This window comes from Dasypus novemcinctus, chromosome 19, assembly GCF_030445035.2.
Source record: "Dasypus novemcinctus isolate mDasNov1 chromosome 19, mDasNov1.1.hap2, whole genome shotgun sequence".
Lineage (NCBI taxonomy): Eukaryota > Metazoa > Chordata > Mammalia > Cingulata > Dasypodidae > Dasypus > Dasypus novemcinctus.
Window position 1 is genome coordinate 17710555 of NC_080691.1, and position 21953 is coordinate 17732507.

At 46.2% G+C, this 21953-nt stretch overlaps 1 protein-coding gene across 1 annotated transcript; it reads left to right on the top strand.

Annotated features, from left to right (window-relative positions):
• The first annotated feature begins 145 nt into the window (after positions 1-145).
• RILPL2 (Rab interacting lysosomal protein like 2) lies at positions 146-20682 on the top strand. The gene is made up of 4 exons (XM_004459274.5): positions 146-691; positions 9448-9599; positions 15882-15995; positions 19987-20682. Exons 1-4 carry the CDS (start codon positions 386-388, stop codon positions 20015-20017), a joined length of 603 nt encoding a protein of 200 aa, XP_004459331.1. The 5' UTR covers positions 146-385; the 3' UTR covers positions 20018-20682.
• The last annotated feature ends 1271 nt before the right edge of the window (positions 20683-21953 follow it).

Genomic DNA, 21953 nt, shown 5'->3' on the forward strand with positions numbered 1-21953 from the left:
CCTCCACGTCCGATGCAAATTCTGGGGCTGGAAAGCTTGAGCGAGGCCAGGCCGGAGCTGGGTGCCTGCTGCCCCCTCGGCGCGAGCTCCCCGCGGAAACTCCGCCCGCCGTCTCCGTGGAAACCCGGCCCGGCCCGCCGCGGCCGCGGGGGCGCAGCTCAGGGTCCCTCCTGCGCCCGGGCGGCAGCACCCACGGTCTCCCCCGAGCCCCGCCATTGGCCGCGCGCACCCCGGTCCCGACCACATCCTGGGGCGCGGCCCACCCCCGCGCGCCGCCGATTGGCCGCCCCGGGCCGGCCCCGCGCGCCCCGGCCCCGCGCCGAGGCTCCCGAGCGCAGGCGGCGGCGCCCCCGGGGGCCGGAGGGCGGTGGGCGCGCGGCGGGCCATGGAGGGCGCCCCGCTCCGCGAGGAGGAGGACGACGAGGGCGACGGCGCCCTGGGCAAGAGCGCGGCGCAGCTGACCGCCGAGGACGTGTACGACATCTCCTACGAGGTGGGCCGCGAGCTCATGGCCCTGGGCAGCGACCCCCGCGTCACCCGGCTGCAGTTCAAGATCGTCCGCGTGCTGGAGCTGCTGGAGGCGCTGGTGAGCGAGGGCAGCCTGGCGCTGGAGGAGCTGCGCCTGGAGCGCGACAGCCTACGCAACGAGCTGGAGGCGCTGCGGGCCCGGGGCCCGCCGGCCAGCGGGCAGGTGAGTGTGCCCGCGGCGGGGGCGGGGGGCGGCCCGCGCCTTTCTCCCAGCAGAGACCCTGCCCGGCCGCCCTCGGGTGGGAAGCGCTGTGCACCGTTCACACGTGCTAGGTGCCCGAGTCTGTTCAAAGCAGGGGCTTCCAAGACTTTTTAAAAGTTTCTTTCTTTTAAGAAACGTTGCGGGTTTACCGAAAAAAGCGTGCGGGAAGTAGAGAGTTCCCAAACACCACCACCACAGATCCCGTTTTCCCTCTTACTAACACTGTGCATTCGTGTGGTACTTTTGTTACGACTGATGAAACGATCTGGTTAATAGAATTAGGTACGTTAGGGTGGCTTTCTACAGTTTTTGACCATGACCTACAGCAGTGTCCTCAGGCTTAACCTGGCCTCAGTGTCGGTTTTAAACACTGCTGGGCAGCAGCCCCAGAGTTTCTGATTCAGTAGCTCTGGTGTAGAACCTGAGGGTTTGCATTTCTAACAAGTTCCCAGGCCAGGCTGATGATGTTGGTCCACGCACCACACTGGGAGAACCTTGACCTGGGGTAAGAAATGTATTTTAACTGAAGAAAAAGTAACGCATATGAGCACCAAAAACCGAAACAAACGAACAAATGTACAAAAATGTCAGAGCACCTTTTTTTAAAATTATTTTTTATGTATTTCTCTCCCTTTCCCTCCCCGCCCCAGTTGTCTGTTCTCTGTGTCCATTTGCTGCATGTTCTTCTTTTTTGTCCGCTTCTGTTGTTGTCAGCAGCACGGGAATCTGTGTTTCCTTTTGTTGCGTCATCTTGTTTTGTCAGCTCTCCGTGGGTGCAGTGCCATTCCTGGGCAGGCTGCACTTTTTTTCGCACTGGGCGGCTCTCCTTATGGGGCGCACTCCTTGCGCGTGGGGCTCCCCTACGAGGGGACACCCCTGCGTGGCACAGCACTCCTTGCGCGCATCAGCACTGTGTGTGGGCCAGTTCCACATGGTTCAAGGAGGCCCAGGGTTTGAACAGCGGACTTCCCATGTGGTAGACCTAACCCCTGGGCCAAGCCTGCTTCCCTCAGAGCAACTTTATTCACAATTGCCCCACACTGGAAAAAATTCAAATGCCCATCAGCAAAGGAATGTATTTTTAAAAAGTGGTATATTCATGCAATGGAATAGTACACAACAATGAAAAAAGTTGGACTACTGATACAACAGTATGGATGAATCTTAGATATTACACTGAAAGAAAGTAGCCAAGCACAAAAGAGAACCTGTTGTTTATTTATATGAAATTCAAGAAGAGACAAAATAGTTTTTAGGTATAAAAGGCAGAATATTGGTTATGCGTGAGGAGGAACAGTGGGGACACTTCTGGAGAGCCAGAATGTTCCATACCTTAATCTGGGCACTGTTACACAGGTATATACATATGTTAAAAATCATCATGTTATAAACTCAAAATTAGTGCATTTTATACACTTTCTGTACTATATCTCAGTTTTACAGAATTATACTTTACATCATTATCTAGGGTGGAAAAAACTGGTGTCATGAAACGATGTCTCGTATACATGATGTACAGTTATATTTTCTTTCTTATTCTATTTCATGACTTAAAACATTTTTTGTTGCAACTCACTAAATTAGTTTTACGACCTTCTAGTGGTTGACATCCAATTAAAAAAAAAAACTGCTCTAAATGGACTACCTCAATTAATGTTCATGTTATTACACCCATTTTGCAGAAACTGAGGCATGAAACAGGTAAGAAACTTGCCCGAGGATTTAACAGCTAGTAAAAGGTGGAGTCAGGAACTGACTCTGGGATACTCCACATTAAAATACGGCCTCTGACTTTGTTGTACTGACGTTCGCAGAGGGCCTGCTCTCTGCTGGGCCCTGGAGCTGTGGAGGTAAAGGAGATGAGGCCCTGTCCTCTAGGAGCCCACATATCATGGGAGAGGCTAGAAACACATTTCCAGAAGGAGAAGACAAAATGACAAACCGAAGTGTGCCAGGAAAAGCAAAGAGTGATGGTTTCCGGCAGCTTCCCTGACAAGCCTTTTATCTCACTGACCGGCCAGTCACCCTCATTGTGTTTCTGCTTTGGTGTCCATCTGTGAGATGATTATCATTATTAGTAGCCCTGCTGTTAAGATTCAAGAGAAGGGAAATGACTTGCCCAAGATGACTTAGCCCAAATTCTGAGCCATCAGCCTGTTGCCTCCCACCCGAGGCACAAAACTTTGGAAATCCCACTGTGGACCCACAAACTGTGGCTGGAGAGGGGCTGGGCAGTTTCCTGTGTGGGCCAAAGGGACAAGCTTCAGCCAGCAATGGATGAGATGGCACATTTTCCTTCTAAACCACAGCCTTCAGAGCGGGCTGGATGAAAGGGCACAGAGAACAAACGTTTACTGCCACTAAACAGTTCAGAAAGACAGGTCTTTGTTTTGGGGAGGAGCTTTTTTTTTTTTTTTTAATTTAGATTCAAAATTCAAAAGATACAGAAGGGTCACTGTGAAAACTCTCCCTTCCCATATCCTTCCATCTTCAGTCCTCCAGTTCCTCTCCTGAAGAAAAAAAAAAAAGATTAATTTCTTTTGTATTCTTCTAGAGAAACTGTATGTAATCCTAAGCAAATATGAATATATTTTTTGCATTTGTTTTTCACAAATGCTGGTATCGTATATACACTGTTCTGCCTCTTCTTTTCACTGAACATAACTAGGAAGTTGTACTAAATCAGACTAGAAAGAGTTCCTCTTTTTTTTTACTTTGAAATAATTTCAAACTTAGAAGACAGTTGCAAAAATAATACAGGGAAGCAGATATGGCTCTACTGATAGAGTGTCTGTCTACCATATGGGAAGTCCAGGGTTCAAACCCAGGGCCTCCTGGCCCGTGCGGTGAGCTGGCCCACGCGCAGTGCTGATGCGCACAAGGAGTGCGGTGCCACGCAGGATTATCCCCTGCGTAGGGGAGCCTCACGTGCAAGGAGTGCACCCTGCAAGAAGTGCCACCCCACACAAAAATCGCAGCCCGCCCAGGAGTGGCACCGCACACATGGAGAGCTGACACAACAAGATGACACAACAGAAAGAGAAACAGATTCCCCGAGCCGCCGAGAATGCAAGCAGAAGCAGAACACACAGTGAATAGACACAAGAGAGCAGAAAACGGGGGGGAGAAAGAAATGAAATAAATCTTAAAAAAAAAAAAATACAAACCCCATACAGAGAACTCCAACATACCCCTGCCCAGATCCCCAGATCCACCAACTTTTATCATTTTGCTACCTTTGCCATTTCTTTCCTCCCTCCCTCCCTCCTTCCTTCCCTTCCTTCTTGCCTTCTTTCTCTTTTTTTTTTCCTTCTCTCATCTTAGATTTGAAGATAGGTGGTATGCATCATGTTCTTGAACACTTACTACTTCCACATACATTTTCTGAGAACAAAGGTATTCACTCCACCTTAAGCACAGGTATCCAGTTCAAGAAATTTCACATGGATCTAAAGCTCACAGTCTGTATTCCAATTTTCCCCCCATAGGTCCCAATAATCTCCTTTTGAACCTTTTCTCCTCCATTATTAGATCCAGGCCAGGATCATGGGTTGCATTGAATTCTGTTTAGTCTTTCTTGGTCTTTTTTTCTAATTGTGGAAACATATGTACAACGTAAACATTCCCATCTCACCCACCCGCATGTGTGCACTCAGTGAGACTCATCACCTTCACGGTGTTGCCCTACTCTCACCACCATCAAGTGCCAGAACCTTCCCATTGCCACAAACAGAAACCCTACACCCGTTATCCTGAACTCCCCCTGCCCCCTGCCCGCTGTCTCAGGCAACCTGTCCTCTACTTTTTATCTCTCTGAATTTGCATATTCTAGTTATTTCATATAAATGAGATAAAAGTTGGAATTCCTCATTTTTTAAAAGCTTTTGAAAAATCTCAGTATGATATTATTGATGGTTCAACCTGGATTCTTAATTTGGAGACAATGATTCTAATTCAAGGGGTCTGTGGACTTCCATGGGAAAAATTACATTTTTCTTTTCACCAGTGTCCAATGGAAATTTATCATTTTCTTTCATTATAAATGTAGTCATCCATCCACAGTAATATTAGCACCCCCAGTAGGAATCACAGATATTTTCCTATGACATTATGTTATGGCACATTGTAGCAGTTTGATATAGTTATGAATTCCAAAAATGGATATTGGATTATGTTTGTAATTCGGTCTATTACTGGGCATGATTGAGTTATGATTAGGGCTTTCATTGGGTCACGTCAGTAGGGCATTGAGTCCCCACCCACAAAGGGGTGGGGACTCACAGATAAAAGGCATGGCAAAGGACAGAGGTGGAGTTTTTTTTTTAAAAAAGATTTATTTATTTATTTATTTCTCTCCCCTTCTCCCCCCCGCCCCAGTTGTCTGTTCTCTGTGTCTATTTGCTGTGTCTTCTTTGTCTGCTTCTGTTGTTGTCAGCGGCACGGCAATCTGTGTTTCTTTTTGTTGCATCATCTTGTGTCAGCTCTCCGTGTGTGCGGCGCCATTCTTGGGCAGGCTGCACTTTCTTTCGCTCTGGGCGGCTCTCCTTACAGGGCACACTCCTTGCACATGGGGCTCCCCTACGTGGGGGACACCCCTGCGTGGCAGGGCACTCCTTGCGCCCATCAGCACTGTGCATGGGCCAGCTCCACATGGTCAAGGAGGCCCGGGGTTTGAACCGTGGACCTCCCATGTGGTAGACGGACGCCCTAACCACTGGGCCAAGTCTGCTTCCCAAGGTGGAGCTTTTATGAGAGGGTTTCTGATGTTGGAGTTTGATGCTGAAGTCTTAAGCTGGAGCCCTGGGAAGTAAACACACAAGGGAAAAAGAAGCAAGCCTGGGAATAAAGGAACATTGAACCCAGAGAGAAGCAAGACCCTAGAAGGGAGGAACCCAGGAGGCCTGAACCATCGCAGACATCAGCAGCCATCTTGCTCCAACATGTGAAAATAGACTTTGGTGAGGGAAGTAACTTATGCTTTATGGCCTGGTGTCTGTAATCTCCTACCCCAAATAAATACCCTTTATAAAAACCAACTAATTTCTGGTATTTTGCATCAGCATCCCTTTGGCTGACTAATAGACACATATCTCAAAATTTTGCAACTATCAGCATAAGTTTGAAATTAACCATAGTTAATAGACTCATTCCATTAATCATAAATTAATTATAAAATTATATGAATCGTAAATTTGTTTTTAAATTGCTTTGCTGACTTTTTTCATCTTAGTTGGCTTCCTTGCAATTTTACGCATTTTATTGTATATATTTAAAAACATTGTTCTGAGATCCGCATGGGCTCTGCCGGACAACCAAAAGAGTCCATTGCCGAGAAAGGTCAAGGTGCTTGAACCAGTCCCTAATTAAAGGGCATGATTTCTCTTACACATGCAACAGCAGAGAACCTTGACACATAATATTTGGACCTGAGGAAGAGTATCTAGAGAAGAAGGAACTCCGGATCAAAGGGAAAGGCATTTGAAATTTTGGTGACTAAGCCAGATTCCAGTTTGCCCTCTAAAGGAGTTAACACAGCTCTGCTTTGTCAGCGCTTGGCGGGGTGCCTCTTTCCCCACAGCCTGGAAGAGGAGCCTGTTGGGTTTTTTTTGTTTTGTTTTTTTATTTCTCTCCCCTTCCTGTCCTTCCCGCTCCCCCGCCCAGTTGTCTGCTCTCTGTGTCCATTTGCTGTGTGTTCTGTGTCCGCTTATATTATTGTCAGCAGCACCAAGAATCTGTGTTTCTTTTTGTTGCATCATCTTGCTGCATCAGTTCAGTGTGTGTGCGGCGCCACTCCTGGGCAGACTGCACTTTTTTCACGCTGGGCGGCTTTCCTTACAGGGCGCACTCCTTGCGCGTGGGGCTCCCCTACGCGGGGGATACCCCTGCGTGGCAGGGCACTCCTTGCGTGCATCAGCACTGTGCATGGGCCAGCTCATCACAGATCAGGAGGCCCTGGGTTTGAACCCTGGACCTCCCATGTGGTAGGAGGACACTCTATCCATTGAGCCAAATCCGCTTCCCGAGGAGCCTGTTTTTAAGCCCTTTGATCTTTGTCAATCTGATAGCTGAAGCAGGGTTACTTACTATTGCATTTATCTTCATTCTCTTTATTACCTGCAGAATAGTCCAGTGTATGGTTGGGCCTCAGTTTATTAAGCTAGGATCCTATTATTGGGCATTTATTTTTCTTTCAGACTTTTGCTTTAACTTTATTTTGAAAAATTTTCAAATTTTATTTGGAAAAGTTGCAAGATTAGTACGATAAACACCTGCATACCTTTTGCCTTATTCAGGTATTATAGGCGTTAACATTTTGCCACATATTTTGCTTTCTCTCTTTCTCTGTATATGTGTATGTACATATACATATATATACACAAATAATACCTATGCATATGTAATATTATTTATTCATTAATATATTTTTGTTTAACCATTTGAGAATTATTTGAAAACGTTATGATCCTTTTTATCCCAGGGTACTTCAGTGTGTACCTCCTAAGACGTTCTATTATGTAACTACAATAAATTATCAAATTCAGGACAGATTAAGTTGATAGACTACTGAGGTTTAATATATACCGTCTACAGTCAAAATCCAGCAATTTCAGGATGTGGATGTGGCTCAAGTGATAGGGCTTCTGCCTACCATATGGGAGGACCCAGATTCAATTCCTGGGGCCTCCTGATGAAAAAGAAAAAGCCAAGTGTGGCTGCACGGCAAGCCAGCGCCCACATGGTGAGCCAGGTGCCCGAGGGTAAGCTGAGTGCCTGTGTGAGTGCCGTGTGGCGAGCCAAGTGCCCGTGTGGTGAGCCTGTGCCCGTGCAGCGAGCCAGTGCCCGCACGGCGAGCCGCGTACCTGCGCAGGTGAATCACGCAACAAGATGATGATGCAACAAAAGAGAGACGAAGGGAAGAGTCAAGGTGAAGCGCAGCAGAGACCAGGAACTGAGGTGGCGCAGCTAACAGGGAACCTCTCTCCATATCAGAGGTCCTCAGGATCAAATTCTGGTGAATCCTAGAGGAGAAAAAAGGAGAAGAGAAGACGAAAAGAGAAATAGATACAGAAGATCACACAGCAAATGGATACAGACAGCAAAAACAGCAGGGCAGGGGGAGGAGGCGGAGAAGGGAGGGGATAAATAAATCTTTGGGGGAAAAAAATCCAGCAATTTCCCAGTGTCCTTTATAGCATTTTTGGCTAACCCAATATCCAAGCCAGAGATGCATGTTTCCTTGAGTTGCCACACCTCTTTAGGCTCCTCTGATCTGGAACAGTTCCTCAGCTTTTCCTCATCTTCTACTGTCTTGACATTTTTGAGGATTCTACATTAGCTGTTTTGTAAAATGTCCTCAGCTTCTTCATGATTAGATTCAGGTTATGCATTTCTGGCCGGCATATTGCTGAAGTGCATCTTATCAGGAGGCAGCTGGTATCAGTTTGTCATTTTTGGTGCCAGAAACCTTGATTATTTCACTCAGGTGCTGTCTGCAAGATTTCTGCACTGTGCATGATACAGTGTAATCTTCCATGAAGGTTCTAGAAAGTTTTCTACCTGATCTGTGTTCACATATTTTTATAAATAATAACTATAGTTTATTCCCTTTGTTATGTATAATTAACCCTGCAGAAAAGACCTTAAAATTGTTCTCAAAAGAACTTCCACCCCAAGGTTTAAGATCCATTGATTAGTCTTTCCTGAATCAATTATGATGATGGTTGCAGAAGGGTGAATTTTGAACTCGATTTTCTTCTCCCTGTATTATTATTATTATTATTTAAAGACTTAGACTCTTTTTTTTAAAAGATTTATTTATTTATTTATTTCTCTCCCCTCCCCCCCCACCCCGGTTGTCTGTTCTTTGTGTCTATTTGCTGCGTCTTCTTTGTCCGCTTCTGTTGTTGTCAGCGGCACAGGAATCTGTGTTTCTTTTGGTTACATAATCTTTGTTGTGTCAGCTCTCCATGTGGGCAGCACCATTCCTGGGCAGGCTGCACTTTCTTTCGCGCTGGGTGGCTCTCCTTAGGGGGCACATTCCTTGCGCGTGGGGCTCCCCTACGCGGGGGACACCCTTGCGTGGCAGGGCACTCCTTGCGCGCATCAGCCCTGTGTATGGGCCAGCTCCACACGGGTCAAGGAGGCCCAGGGTTTGAATCGCGGACCTCCCATGTGGTAGACGGACGCCCTAACCACTGGGCCAAGTCCGCCGCCTCTCCCTGTATTTTTAATTGACATTCTGCTGCGAAGTAGATTCCCTTCCCCCTGAGTAATTAATTAATTAATTTTTATTTCGGTCATCTCTGGACTCCTGAGTTCTCTTTCTGTTCAATGAGTTATTATCCCTTCCTGTTTCTGCTCACTTTGATGCTCCAGTTGTTTTCACTTTGACCAGTAGGAGCTCCTTCAAACTATGTCATTGTGATATATCTTCATCCCTTTCTTAGCACTTTCTCTTGCAACAAAGTATTCCAGGCTCATTTTGTACTTTCCCACTCCAGCCTTAGAATCAGTCATTTCTCCAAGGAGCCCTAGTTCTTTTCTTGGGGAATGGTACTTTGAACTTCTGCCTCTTTACCATCAGCCAAGCACTTCCAACAGGCAACGCCTCAGCTCAGAGGGGCCCCAGGGGAGCCACAAGACAGAGACCCTTCCTTTCTGGGATGGATGGTCCATCCTCATAATGGAAGCCATGTAAGTATTGTCTTTTCCTCCAGGTGAACTTGGGACCAGACAAGATGGTGGTTGACCTGACAGACCCCAACCGACCCCGCTTCACTCTGCAGGAGCTGAGGGACGTGCTGCAGGAACGAAACAAACTCAAGTCCCAGTTGCTGGTGGCACAGGAAGAACTGCAGTGCTATAAGAGGTGGGGCTCTGCAGCCTGGGGGCATCCTGCCCTGCGGGGCCAGACCCGACCTGGCTTTCTTTGACAAAATACATAGTCGTTCTTATGTTCGTTCATCCGATTTATTGAACACCTGCTGTGTGCCAGACCCTGTCCCAGGCACAGGAGGTCCAGCAGTGAACAAGACTAGTGGGGGAGGCAGGCGATCAACAGGAAAACCCCAAATAAGCACTTGGAGTGTTGGTGGTCAGTGCTCTAAAGAGTACAAAACAAGGTGAGGTGACAGAGTGAGGTACAGTGGGAGGTGGGTGGGGACCTCTTAGATGGAATGGTCAGGGAAGAGCCTCCTGAGGGGAATGACAAGGAGGCAACCCTGTGGAAGTCTGGGGGCAAAGATGGAGCAAGAAGTGCAAAGGCCCTGAGGTGGGAACCAGCTTGGCCAGTTCAAGGGAACCCACATGGGTGGGCCCAGAATACAAGGGAGTGTGTGGCTGGAAAGAGAATGGGGGAGATAAGTCTGGTTGGCCGTGGGCAGGAGCTTGCATTTTATTTTATTTTGAGAAATAATTGGAAAGTTCTGGATCAAGAGAATGACAAGATCTGATTGAATTTTTTTTTTTTTTGGAGGTACTGGGATTGAACCCGGGACCTTGTACATGGGAAACAGACGTTTAAACCACTGAGCTACACCCACTCCCCTGATTGCCATTTTAAGAAGATCAATGTGGTAGTTTTAATAACTTAACTGTGATTATGTAAGAAAATGTCCTTGTTCTTAGGAAACATCCTGAATATTTGGAAATAAGGGGGAAGAGGTCCCCAACTTAACTCTCAAATGGTTCAGAAAGAAGATGGATAGGTGGATGGATGGATGGATGGATGGATGGATGGATGGATGGATGGATGGACAATTAGAAAATTTGGGTAAATGCTCTATGAGATGTCCTTGTACTAATCTTGCAACTAAGATCTTTAAGTTTGAAATTATATAAAAATTAAAAGTTAAAAAAGATCACATTTCTTTGAAAGTTTAAAGAAACTTGACCAAAAGTCAGTATGAAAACACTGACATGGGAAGAGGACTTGGCCCAGTGGTTAGGGCATCCGTCTACTACATGGGAGGTCCACGGTTCAAACCCCAGGCCTCCTTGACCCATGTGGAGCTGACCCACATGTACTGCTGATGCGCGCAAGGAGTGCCCTGCCACTCAGGGGTGCCCCCTGCATAGGGGAGCCCCACGCACAAGGAGTGCACCCCACAAGGAGAGCCGCCCAGTGCGAAAGAAAGTTCAGCTTGCGCAGGAATGGCGCCGCCACATGGAGAGCTGACACAGCAAGACAATGCAACAAAAAGAAACACAGATTCCCATGCCACTGACAACAACAGAAGCGGACAAAGAAGAACACGCAGCAAATAGACACAGAGAACAGACAACTGGGGTCGGGGGAGGAGAGAGAAATAAATAAATCTTTAAAAAAAAAGAAAAGAAAACACTGACACTTGAATATTGAATGTCCCCATAAGTGTGAAATTAGATATGTCAGGGTAGTGTGAGCTTTTAATGTTATCATAGAAAACACTTAAGTCAAATTAAGCAGACCCAGCATTGGCAGTGTAGCCATAGCTTTCTGATACTAGTAAAAACAAAATTGACAGCTTGAAATTAAAACATGACAAGGTTTTGATACACTTGTCTTAAGATGTTAATGAAACCCTTCAAAACACTGGTTTGAAATGTCCATATTCTCAGATGTTTTTTTGCGTGGATTTTGTTCAGTTGTATTTTTTTCTTCCAGTGAATGGCTGGCACATTGCAGTCCTCAGACATTTTTGTTGTATTGGCACAATCAGTGATACTTGTACACTCAGCAATAGCATTTGGGCAAGTTTTATCAGCAATTAATATTTTTGGTTAATAAGTAGATTTAAACTTGACTGAATGTAAAAATTGAACTTCAGGTCACTGTAGCTTTAGTAACTGTTTATTGTATTAGTTGAGATACTAGCATTGCATGTGCTGTGCCTATTCTGATTTTATTAAAATAAAACGTTGAACTGCCAAAAATAAAAAAGATCACAGTGGCTGCTATGTAGAGGATGGATTGTAGGGCAAGCAAGAGAGGAAGCTGGGAGACCAGCGAGGAAGTCATTGTGCCACTGTTTCCCAAAATATTTTCCTTTACACAGATATTTCTTAAAAGGGGACTCTGTAGTTAAATAATTCTGGGAAACAGTGAGTTTAAAAAGCAAGTTTCCTGTAGGAAGAGGAAGGAGAAGCAAGAGAGTGAAAGCATGGTGCCAGCTTATATTTATCGATGCTTACAATGCGCCAGGCGCTCTGCTAAGTATATCCCAACCATCATTTTAGGTAGTGCTCACAGCAAGCTTGTGAGTTAAGGTGCTATTGTGCCCATGATGGGGTGAGGTTCAGAGAGGTTAAGTACCCCCTTAAAGTCCCAAGTGCTGGCATCAGTGGGATGTGACCTCATTCAGTGTCAAGTCAGAGCCTGGGCTTTTTTTTTAAGATTTACTTTATTTATCCCCCCCTTCATCATTTGCACTCGCTGTCTGCTCTGTTTGTCTTCTTTTTTAGGAGGCATTAGGAACTGAACTCCCGACCTCCCATGTAGGAGGGAGGTACCCAATCATTTAAGCTACCTCCACTCCCCTGTGCTTTTAATTAATGGGTCATACTTGGACCCTGAAAGTTTAAAAGTAAGGCATACCCTGACCCCCTCCCCAAAAAAAACCCAAGCAATATTATTATTTGAATTCTTTAAATGTGGCGACTTCAAGAGAGCAGCAGAAAAATACAACTGTTCTAAGAAACCAAATCCAAAGGGGCTGAGTTCTGCCAACAGGAATTTAATCACTGTCTCCCTTTCGCTGAGGTTGAAAACACGTCAATGGAAAGACCTGTCTTCATCTCGTTGAATAAGTAGGTCAGACAAAGGTGGTTAAAAAGAGGAACTGTTCAAATGCCAATGCTGTGAGCAGCTTGTTAGTGAATAAAGCAACATACTTTCTTTCCGTTATGAATTCCCAGAGAAACAACAGATGTGCACTTTCCATCTGGTACAGGCCGATAGACTGCGGGATTCTGTTTAGTATCTCGTGTTCTATATATTCTGGAGAAACCAGCACGTCAGCCGAGATGTTCCTTTAGCAACGGCACCAATTTAGAGGCCCAGGCTCAGACTAATGACAGTTTATAACTGCAGGGCAATAAGGTAGATTGTTTCCAAAGATGGCACAGTAGTATCTCCCATCCCGCGTGCCTTTTTTTTTTTTTAAGGTACCAGGGCTGGAGATTGAAGCCCCCACCTCATAGGTGGGAAGCCGGCACTCAACCACATTGGCTTCCCTGAGTTGTATTTTTCATTTGCTTGCTTGTTTGGTTTTTGTTTTGTTTTTAGGAGGCACTTTTTGTTTGTTTCAGGAGCAGGCTCTCAACTGCTCGAGCCACATCTGCTCCCCCCGCACATTTTGCTGTGAGCCTCTGCCTCTCCTCACTCCTTTCAGTGCCCCTTGCTTTGGCCAAGGGACGATGGCAGAAGGGATGCCACTTCGCTTCCTAGGCCCGCTCTACAAGGCCCCGCAGCTTCCATTTTTGTGCTACCTTGAGGTCCCCATTCTATGAGGAAGCTCGAGAGAGTCACACAGCGAGGTCCCGTGGGGGAGCCCTGCCGTGCCGCAGCTGTGCCCAGCCCCCAGCCGGTCCACCCTCTGAATGCGGCCCCATGAGAAGGCCAGTCTAGAGCAGCAGAGGAAACACCAAGCCATCCGTAAGAAACGGAGCCACCGCGAGAAATCGTACGCTCTGTTAAGTCACCGCAGTTTGGGGTGTTAAGTAACAATAGAGTGTGGAAATAGGGAATTTTTATATGATGCCTCTTATTAAATAAGAACCCAGATTTTGCAAGGAAGGAGGGAGAAGGGTGAGTCCTGGCCTCCTGTGCTCATAACTAAAGCGGGAGATAACCACGGCATAGATTTACCATGAGGCACCGCCACAAAACACGTATGTACTATAATAAGCCATACCGGCTCATGCATTGAAATGTTTCCTTGTGGCCAGGCTGTCTTTGGTTGCAAGTGACAGAAAGCCAGTTCAAACTAGCGTAAGAAAAAAATAATAATAAAATAAAACAGAAAAATGTTCTAAAAAAAAAAAAAACACTAGCATAAGTGCCAAAGAGATATATTGGCTCCCATAGCTAAGAAGGATCCTGGAATAGCTCTCAGAAATAAAGAAAAAACTACAGGAACCAGAGCCTCAAGGTTGGAATCAGGAACTTGGTACCTCTTTCCTCTTTATTTGTTGGCCTCTGTGTCTTTTATTGCAGACAGGACTTTGAATCATAGGAAAAATGGCTGCTGGCAATCCTGGTTGAGCAAGTGAGCAAGAACAGCTTTCTCCCAATTTCTCTATATCAATTCCAGGAAAATACTTGGGCCTTCCTTGAGTCACCTGACTGCCAATATCTGTTACTAGAAAGATTAAGCCGGGAAACAGACTTGGCCCAGTGGTTAGGGCGTCCGTCTACCACATGGGAGGTCCGCGGTTCAAATTCCGGGCCTCCTTGACCCGTGTGGAGCTGGCCCATGCGCAGTGCTGATGCGCGCAAGGAGTACCGTGCCACGCAGGGGTGTCCCCCGCGTAGGGGAACCCCACACACAAGGAGTGCGCCCGTAAGGAGAGCCGCCCAGCGCAAAGGAAAGTGCAGCCTGCCCAGGAATGGTGCCACCCACACTTCCCGTGCAGCTGACGACAACAGAAGCGGACAAAGAAACAAGATGCAGCAAATAGACACAGAGAACAGACAACGAGGGGGAGAAGGGGAGAAATAAATAAAAATAAATAAATCTTTAAAAAAAAAAAGAAAGAAAGATTAAGCCTGGGATTTGCCCACCACCCCTGGGAGTAGGTAATAAATGTTTATTACTAGAAGAGGATGGGAATGATAAGTAGGCGGGGGGGGGGGGGGGGGGGTGTGTGTGGGAGACAAAAAAACCAACTATAACTATTCCAGGCTACTTCAGGGTCTGTCAGGTACCTGGAGGCAGAGGTAATTATTAACGTGTCATCCTGGGAGCACTAACCAATGCAATTAGACAGGAAAAAGAAAAAAAAGATATATGACTACTGGAAAGTTTGCAGGAAAGTTCTTACCCTGTGCTGATGTATGCTTTATATTTGGGAAGCCCAAGAGAATTGACTGGAATTTTATAATAAATAAATAAGTAGAGTGGCTGCTTATAATAGTAGCACAGAAAAATCAATATATTCCCTGTGTCAGGAGTTTGTGATCTTGGACCCGGAGCCATTCCAAATGATCAGGTAGATCTGCTGGTGACTGGTTGATAGAGGAGGGGGCCTGAGTTTGAGAAGGTTTAAGAATTGAGAGTAATAGGGTGTTGGTTGGCTCCTTTTTGTCTTCTCCCTAAGCCAGAGTCCACACAGTGGCCTGTAAAGCCCTGCCCTACAGCCTCTGTCACCTCTCTGACCTCATTTCCAATACTCTCCCCCTCGCTCACCATTCCAGCCACACTGGCCTCCTTGCTGTTCCCTGACTCCTTGACTTGGGACCGCTACACGGATCACTCTCCCTGCCTGGAACATGCTTTCCTCAGGTATTCACGTGGCTCGCTTTCTCACTTCTTTCAAGTCTTTGCTAAAAATGTCACCTTCTCAGCCTTGACGACTAGATTCAAAACTGCTACCCTCGTGGTTCCCTCTCCCGCAGCCCCGCACTCTCTATTCCTTTTCTTTCCTTTATTTCTCTCCATAGTTCTCATCACCCTCAGACTTGACTTAGCACTTTATTTATCTTATTTATTATTGCCTGTTTCCCTCCCCACTGGAATATGAATTTCACATTTTGTCTGTTTTGTTCCTTGCTATAGGGCCATGGCACAATAGGTGGCTTAATAAATATTTGTTGACTGCATGAATGAATGTCAGGCACCATGTATTATCTCATTTAATCCCCAATCCTAGGAGTTAGGTACTGTTATTATCCTCATTTTACAGGGGAGGCAACCAAGGCTAAAGTTAAAGAATGTATCCATGGTCATATACCCAGACCTAGGGGGAGCTTGAGATATGAGTCAATGAAATTAGAAAGAGAAAGAAATAAGAGATATCAACATTGAAAAGGTAGAGGAAATATTCTCCTTATTTGCTGGTTCTCTGACTTCTTAACATTACTATAATGACAGTTAAGAACTTTCCTCTCCATAGCCACACAGATAAGAGGTCTGCAATAATACAGCCCATTTACTTGCTTCCTCTTCCACAGTGGCCTGATTCCACCAAGAGAAGGCCCAGGAGGAAGAGGAGAAAAAGATGCTCTGGTTACCAAGGCCAGCAATGCCAGAGGTAACAAGGAGGAGAACACAATCATAAAGAAACTGTAAGTTACTTTGCTGTCCCTGTTGCCACTAAATAATTGCTAAGGGAGGGAGGGAGGCCAAGACAAGATGGCCAGCTTCCCAGGGTGGTGGTGCTGCTGTAGCTGATGTGAAAACTCAAAACCAGTTATCATCATCATATCTTCCAGGCTATCTAAGCATTTGATATTTAGTAACTCATTTAATCATCATCAAAATGCTGTGCAGTAGGAACTATTATTATCCCATTTTGCAGGTGGGGAAACAGACACTGAGAAGTAGCTTTGCTGGAGGTCCTGCAAATAGGAAACAGTGAAGTCAGGATTTTATCCCAAGGCTGCATGGCTACAGATTCTACACTGTACTGCCTCTCTTTGATGTTTTAACAGTAGTAAAAAGAATAATACAGGAAGCAAATGTGGCTCAAGTGAAAGAGCTTCCGCCTACCATATGGAAAGAACTGGGTTTGATCTCTGGGGCCTCCTGGTGAAAAAGAAAAACAGAAAGCATGCCCACAAGGCAAGCCAGTGCCCGTGCAAGTGCTCACATAGTGAGCCAGTGCCCCGCGCAAGTGAGTCACGCAGCAAGATGATGATGCATCAAAAGAGAGACAAGGGGAGAGTCAAGGTGAAGCACAGCAGAGACCAGGAACTGAGGTGACACAGTTGACAGGGAACCTCTCTCCCCATCAGAGGTCTCCAGGATCAAATCCCAGTGAATCCTAGAGAAGAGAAAATGAGAAGAGAAGACAACACAGACAGCAAAAACAGTAGGGCAGGAGGAGGGGAAGGGGGGAAAATAAATCTTTAAAAAAAAAAAAAAGAATAACACAAACGAGGGGGAAAAAAGCGTAGTAATAATTGTTGGGGTTTAAGGGCCTGATTGATCATGCCCCTTTGACCACCATCTTTGGATTCAGTCAAGAAAGCCAATATCTCCAAGAATCAGCTTTGTCACTGGTAAAGCAGGGTTTCTCTAAGAGAAAAGGTGATGGGGGCTACTTTAGATCTGGGATGTCCTATTTTATTTTATTTTTTTTAAGATTTTTAAAAAAATTTCTCTCCGTTCCTCCCCCCCTAAGTTGTCTGCTCTCTGTGTCCATTCACTGTGTGTTCTCCTGTGTCCGCTTGTCTTGTCAGCAGCACCAGGAATCTGTATCTCATTTTGTTGTGTCATCTCGCTGCGTCAGCTCTCCATGACAGGCAGGTTTAATGGTGACACTTTGTCTTTTTATACGTTGTAATGAGCCGCTCAAAAAAAAAAAACGTAAGTTAAAAAAAGAGTTTAACCACACAGCATTTCTACAGATATAAGCAATAGGCATTCACATCTCCACGTGCACGGCGTGCGTGGAAACGCAGCCCACCATCACTGGGGGTGTTTCTCCAGGGCCACGTGGCCTGCGCGTGGTCCCGCCACGTCCGCCTCCTGGGGCTGCCACCGGCCAGGTGAGGGGAGCATAGCACAGGCGTGGGGTCTGCTTAAGGTTTATAAGACACATCATCCTCTGACTTTTCCTTTCTTTTTTTGTCTTTTTCTTCCTAATGTAAGATTTATGCTTTTAAAATGTTTTTTTTCAATCTTAAATACGATGTATACACACCAAAAATTACATTGCTGCCATGTGCTCAGCAGCAGCCTCTTCCCCTGGAGCCTCTGCAAGGAGGTGACATTGGGCCTGATGACTGAAGGACGACAAAGGCCCCGGGAAAGGAGTTCTTGGCAGAGGGAGCTGTGGGCTGCAGAGAGCTTGCAGAACCAGAGACCAGGGCAGCTCTAGTAGCAGGGGATGGCGTGGAGACTGGGGGCATGGAAGGGCTGCCAGAGGACTCAGGTGGCTTTCTAGGCACCACTGGAAAGACCCTGAAGGGCTTCAGGTGGGAGAGTGACAGGGTCAGGGTCGTGCTTACTTTTTTTTTTTTTGTCTTGAACAATGAGGATTTATCAGTGATCCTGGGCTCTTCTGTCACATGGCAAGACACATGGGGCAGTGTCTGCTGGTCTCTCCTTTCTCTTCCAGGTTTGGTCAATTTCAGCTTCTTGCTTGGCTTGCTTTTCTTTTTTTCTTTTTTTATAAACTGATCGATTTTATTGATACATATTAATAAAGCATACAGTGCATCCAAAGTGTACAATCAATGGTATTTGGCATAATCACATACTTGTATATTCATCACTTCAGTCACCATTAGAGTATTTTCATTATTTCCATAATAATAATAATAATAAACAAAAAAATAGACAAATAGGAAAATTCTTCACTTCTCAGTCTCTCTGTTTCCCCTGCTGTACCTAGCTGCTATTCTGGCTTGTTCACATATTAAAAGCTCAGTCTGGCTGCTGTGTGAAGGGTGTGGCAGGTCAAAGCAGGGCCCAGGAAGAGTCTTCCAGGTAAAGTAATTAAATAGTCCCTCCAGCCTAGGCCAGCTGTAGTATCTGAAGGTGTTTCCGTAGGAAAGGAGTTCTTGACTTTTTTACTCCATGGACCCCTTTGCCAATCAGGTTAAACCCACGGACCCCTCCTCAGAATGTAATAACAGATAGTTTTATGACAGTCAACTAGCATTGGGTCTAGCAACTACTGTTATTTGAAGTATGGATATATATAAGCGATTTTTCAGGATATTTGACAACTGTAATGTGACATGGAATGAATATGACTAATTTATTGCATAAATTCATAAGTGAAGGAAAATTTCAGTTGGAGGGCTGAGAAAATAAAGATCATCTGATTGTTTTCAATTCAAGCTCATGGACCCCCTGAAATCATTGGCTTGGTATCTCATTGTAAATAAGGCTTCCAGAAGGTATAAATGACTTTTCTTTCAATTTTGTTCTAAGAGAGTTCTTTGGGTCACTTCATTGGAATTTGAGCCTGATATGGCAAAAATAAACTGTTGTATGCATGAGCCGGCCTGGGTATCGGTTTCATGAGTGTGAGGCCCCAGCTGGATGGTCTGATGAGCTTACTGGAAAGGGCATGAATGAGTGAAGGAATGACTATCTGAAGAAGTAGGTCATGCTAAGGTTTATTTTAAGGAGGTACTGGGGCTTGAACCCAGGACCTTGTACATGGGAAGCAGGTGCTCAACCACTGAGCTATACCCGCTCCCCAGTGCTAAAGACATTTGTCTTCATTCCAAGGACATTGGGAGCCATGACAGGGTTTAGGCCGAGGAATGGCTCCGTCAGATTTGCACTTTGGTGAGGCCATTCTGGTTGCTTGTGAATGGCTGATAGGGTCCAGGTGGAGGCTTTTTAGGTGGGAAGCTCACCAGAGCAGCTTGGCCTGGGGAGTGTTGGTGGAGAAGGTGAGAAGTGGTGGGATTAGGAACATATTTGGGAGAAGATGGCAAAAATATGGCAGATGAGAGGAAGGTAGGAGTAGGGTGACATCATTTCCTGAAAGAGTGGGGTCAGAGCTGGGCAGGTTCATAGGAAGGAGGGCTTAGCGTGGCCGTCACACTTGCATCCAGACACACTGGTGATAGGCCAGAGGGAGGGTGCAAACTCAGCAGAGAGCTGCTGGAGACACACATGGTTCGTGTCCATATAAATAGCACAGTGGTTAAGGGCCAAATTCTGGTTTCACAGCTTACCGTGTGACCTTGGACCTGTTACTTAACCTCACAAAACCTCATTTTGCTCATCTGCAAAATAGGGGTATTAATAGTACTTACCTCACAGGGTTGTTATGGGCGTGAAGCGAGTTCACAGAGTGAAAGCATCTGGAACAACGCCTGGCTCATAAGAAGCACTCAGTATGTTTATTTTAAGCTGGGGATTAGGACTTCAACATACTTTTTAATGGTAACATATATATAACATTTGCCATTTTTAAGCATATAATTCAATGGCATGAATTGCTTTTGCAATGTCAAGCTATCCTCACCACTCAGCCCCCAAGAAATTTTTCAGTCACTTGCCTGCAAGAGTTCCTTAAAGACTGTCTGGGGGTTTCCTTAGCCCTCGCTTTGTTCCCACTGTTCCTCTAACCCCCTCTCTCTCCACCAGGTTCTTTTTCCGATCCGGGAAGCAGACATAGATCGAAGGCCATGACGACGGCGGTGGTTCTCAGGCTCGAGACCACCCTCCAGGACAACTCAGAAGTCATCTCTGCATCATACACATGTGCTGTACTTGCTCCTCATTTGTTTCTCCTCCAAGCTGCCCGGGGAGGAAGGAGACGAGGTGCTCTTGGGATAATTTTCTCCCCGGCTGCAGAAGTGGGATACCCTCTGAAGGTTTGGCCAAGGCAGGGGAAGAGGCACAAAGTCAAGAAAGTGGAAGGCGGATGCAACGGGGTGCCTCCTACCTCCAGCTGAACCTATCAGAGGAGCCTCAGGTACGATCACGGACGACCCCATCTCCAACACGTGGAGGCAAAGGACACCCGCCGGAAGGGAGAAAATGATGTAGGAAAATAGGGTATGGACATCCCAGTGGTGATCTCACTGACACTTAGTGAATATTTGATTTTGCTAACCTGACTTTCTTTACATGATTGTGTTTCAAGTAAAATGACTTTTGTACTTTCTGTAACTATTTTAGAGTGTCTTTACAATGAGTATACATATATGTTCACATGTATACATAGGCAGTGGGCTACCTATATACCATATCTCACTGAATCTAAGTGACGCACCGTTATTTTGCGTGCCACTGTGCGAGGAAAAAGTGCTGCAAATTATAACTTTAAGATGCCACTGATTTTAAGACTCATTATTTCAGAGATGGTTAAGATGTGAAGAAAATGTGCATCTGAGAATCAGGGAAATGCACTCTATAGACAGTGGGTGATGGCGCTTTGCAAAGAAGCTAATGAGCTGGCCGAGCACACTCCGTGAGCTTGTCTTCTTTGTAGATGATACTGACGTCTACAATGTTCCACACCTGCTCCGTGGATTATCTCATTTATTCCTCATAACAACTCAGTGAGATGGAGATTCATACTAATGCTCCCCATTTATAGATTCGGAAACCAAGACTCAGGAAGGTTAAAGCACCTTACACGAGGCCACCAAGTAGCTAGGAAGTGCCGGGCCAGGATTCTTACCTGTGAAGCTATATGCACCCAGAGTCCCAGAGAAGTAACAACAGTATTGATAATGACAAGAATCGCCTGCATTACCTTGCTGGTCACACCTTGGACGTGACTTCAGAACCACATATGCCAACTGTGCCAAGGCACAGTGAGATCTCTGAGTGGAGAGCCTGCCGGATGGCAGGGCCAGCTCCCGGGATGGGTGCTTGAAACCCAGAGGGCGCTCAAGCCTCCAGGGCACCGGCCCTGCCTTGCGGCAGACTTCCCTACATCCGGGTCACTCGGCCTGGGTTTCCCCATCGACAGGGTGGCCTGCGAGTCTAGAAACTATTGTTTTGATATCAATGATTCATTTATAAGTATTGTCCGTGTTTCCAGGCTCGGGGGCCAGCACATATAAATACTCGCCTGCTCCCTCTTCCTCGCAGGGATAGAGGGTGCAAGAAGCCACTTATAAAGAAATGCCAAGTTAACACAGGTCTGACTCTGATACCCTCGGAGACTCAGGAAGGTTACAGCACAAATGACCCGAGAGCACCTGGCGGTAAAACCAAGGCTCGTGCGTGGGAGCACGGGAAGGCAGCGTTTCTCCCCGAGGCAGGGCCCGGCCTAACACCAGCTAGTAGAGGTGCCCCCACGCTGTGGGCTCCTGTGCCACAGAGCCAACCCAGCCTGGGGAAACAGGCTGGGAAGTGGGTTTCCAAGCCAGCCCTCAGAAGGCACAGACGTGGCTGCTGAAGCAATAGTCTCCAAGAAAATAAAGAGAACGCAGCAACTAAACCTAAGAACTTGGAGGCACTTCCCCTCTATCAGCCCTGAGCACCTATAAACAGTGACATGGTAGAAACCACCCAATCTTTAATCCTAATTATAAATTAATTTTGATGCCTGAGGGTCGTCTACGTGCAAGGCAATACTGGATGTGCTTTTTAGGTAT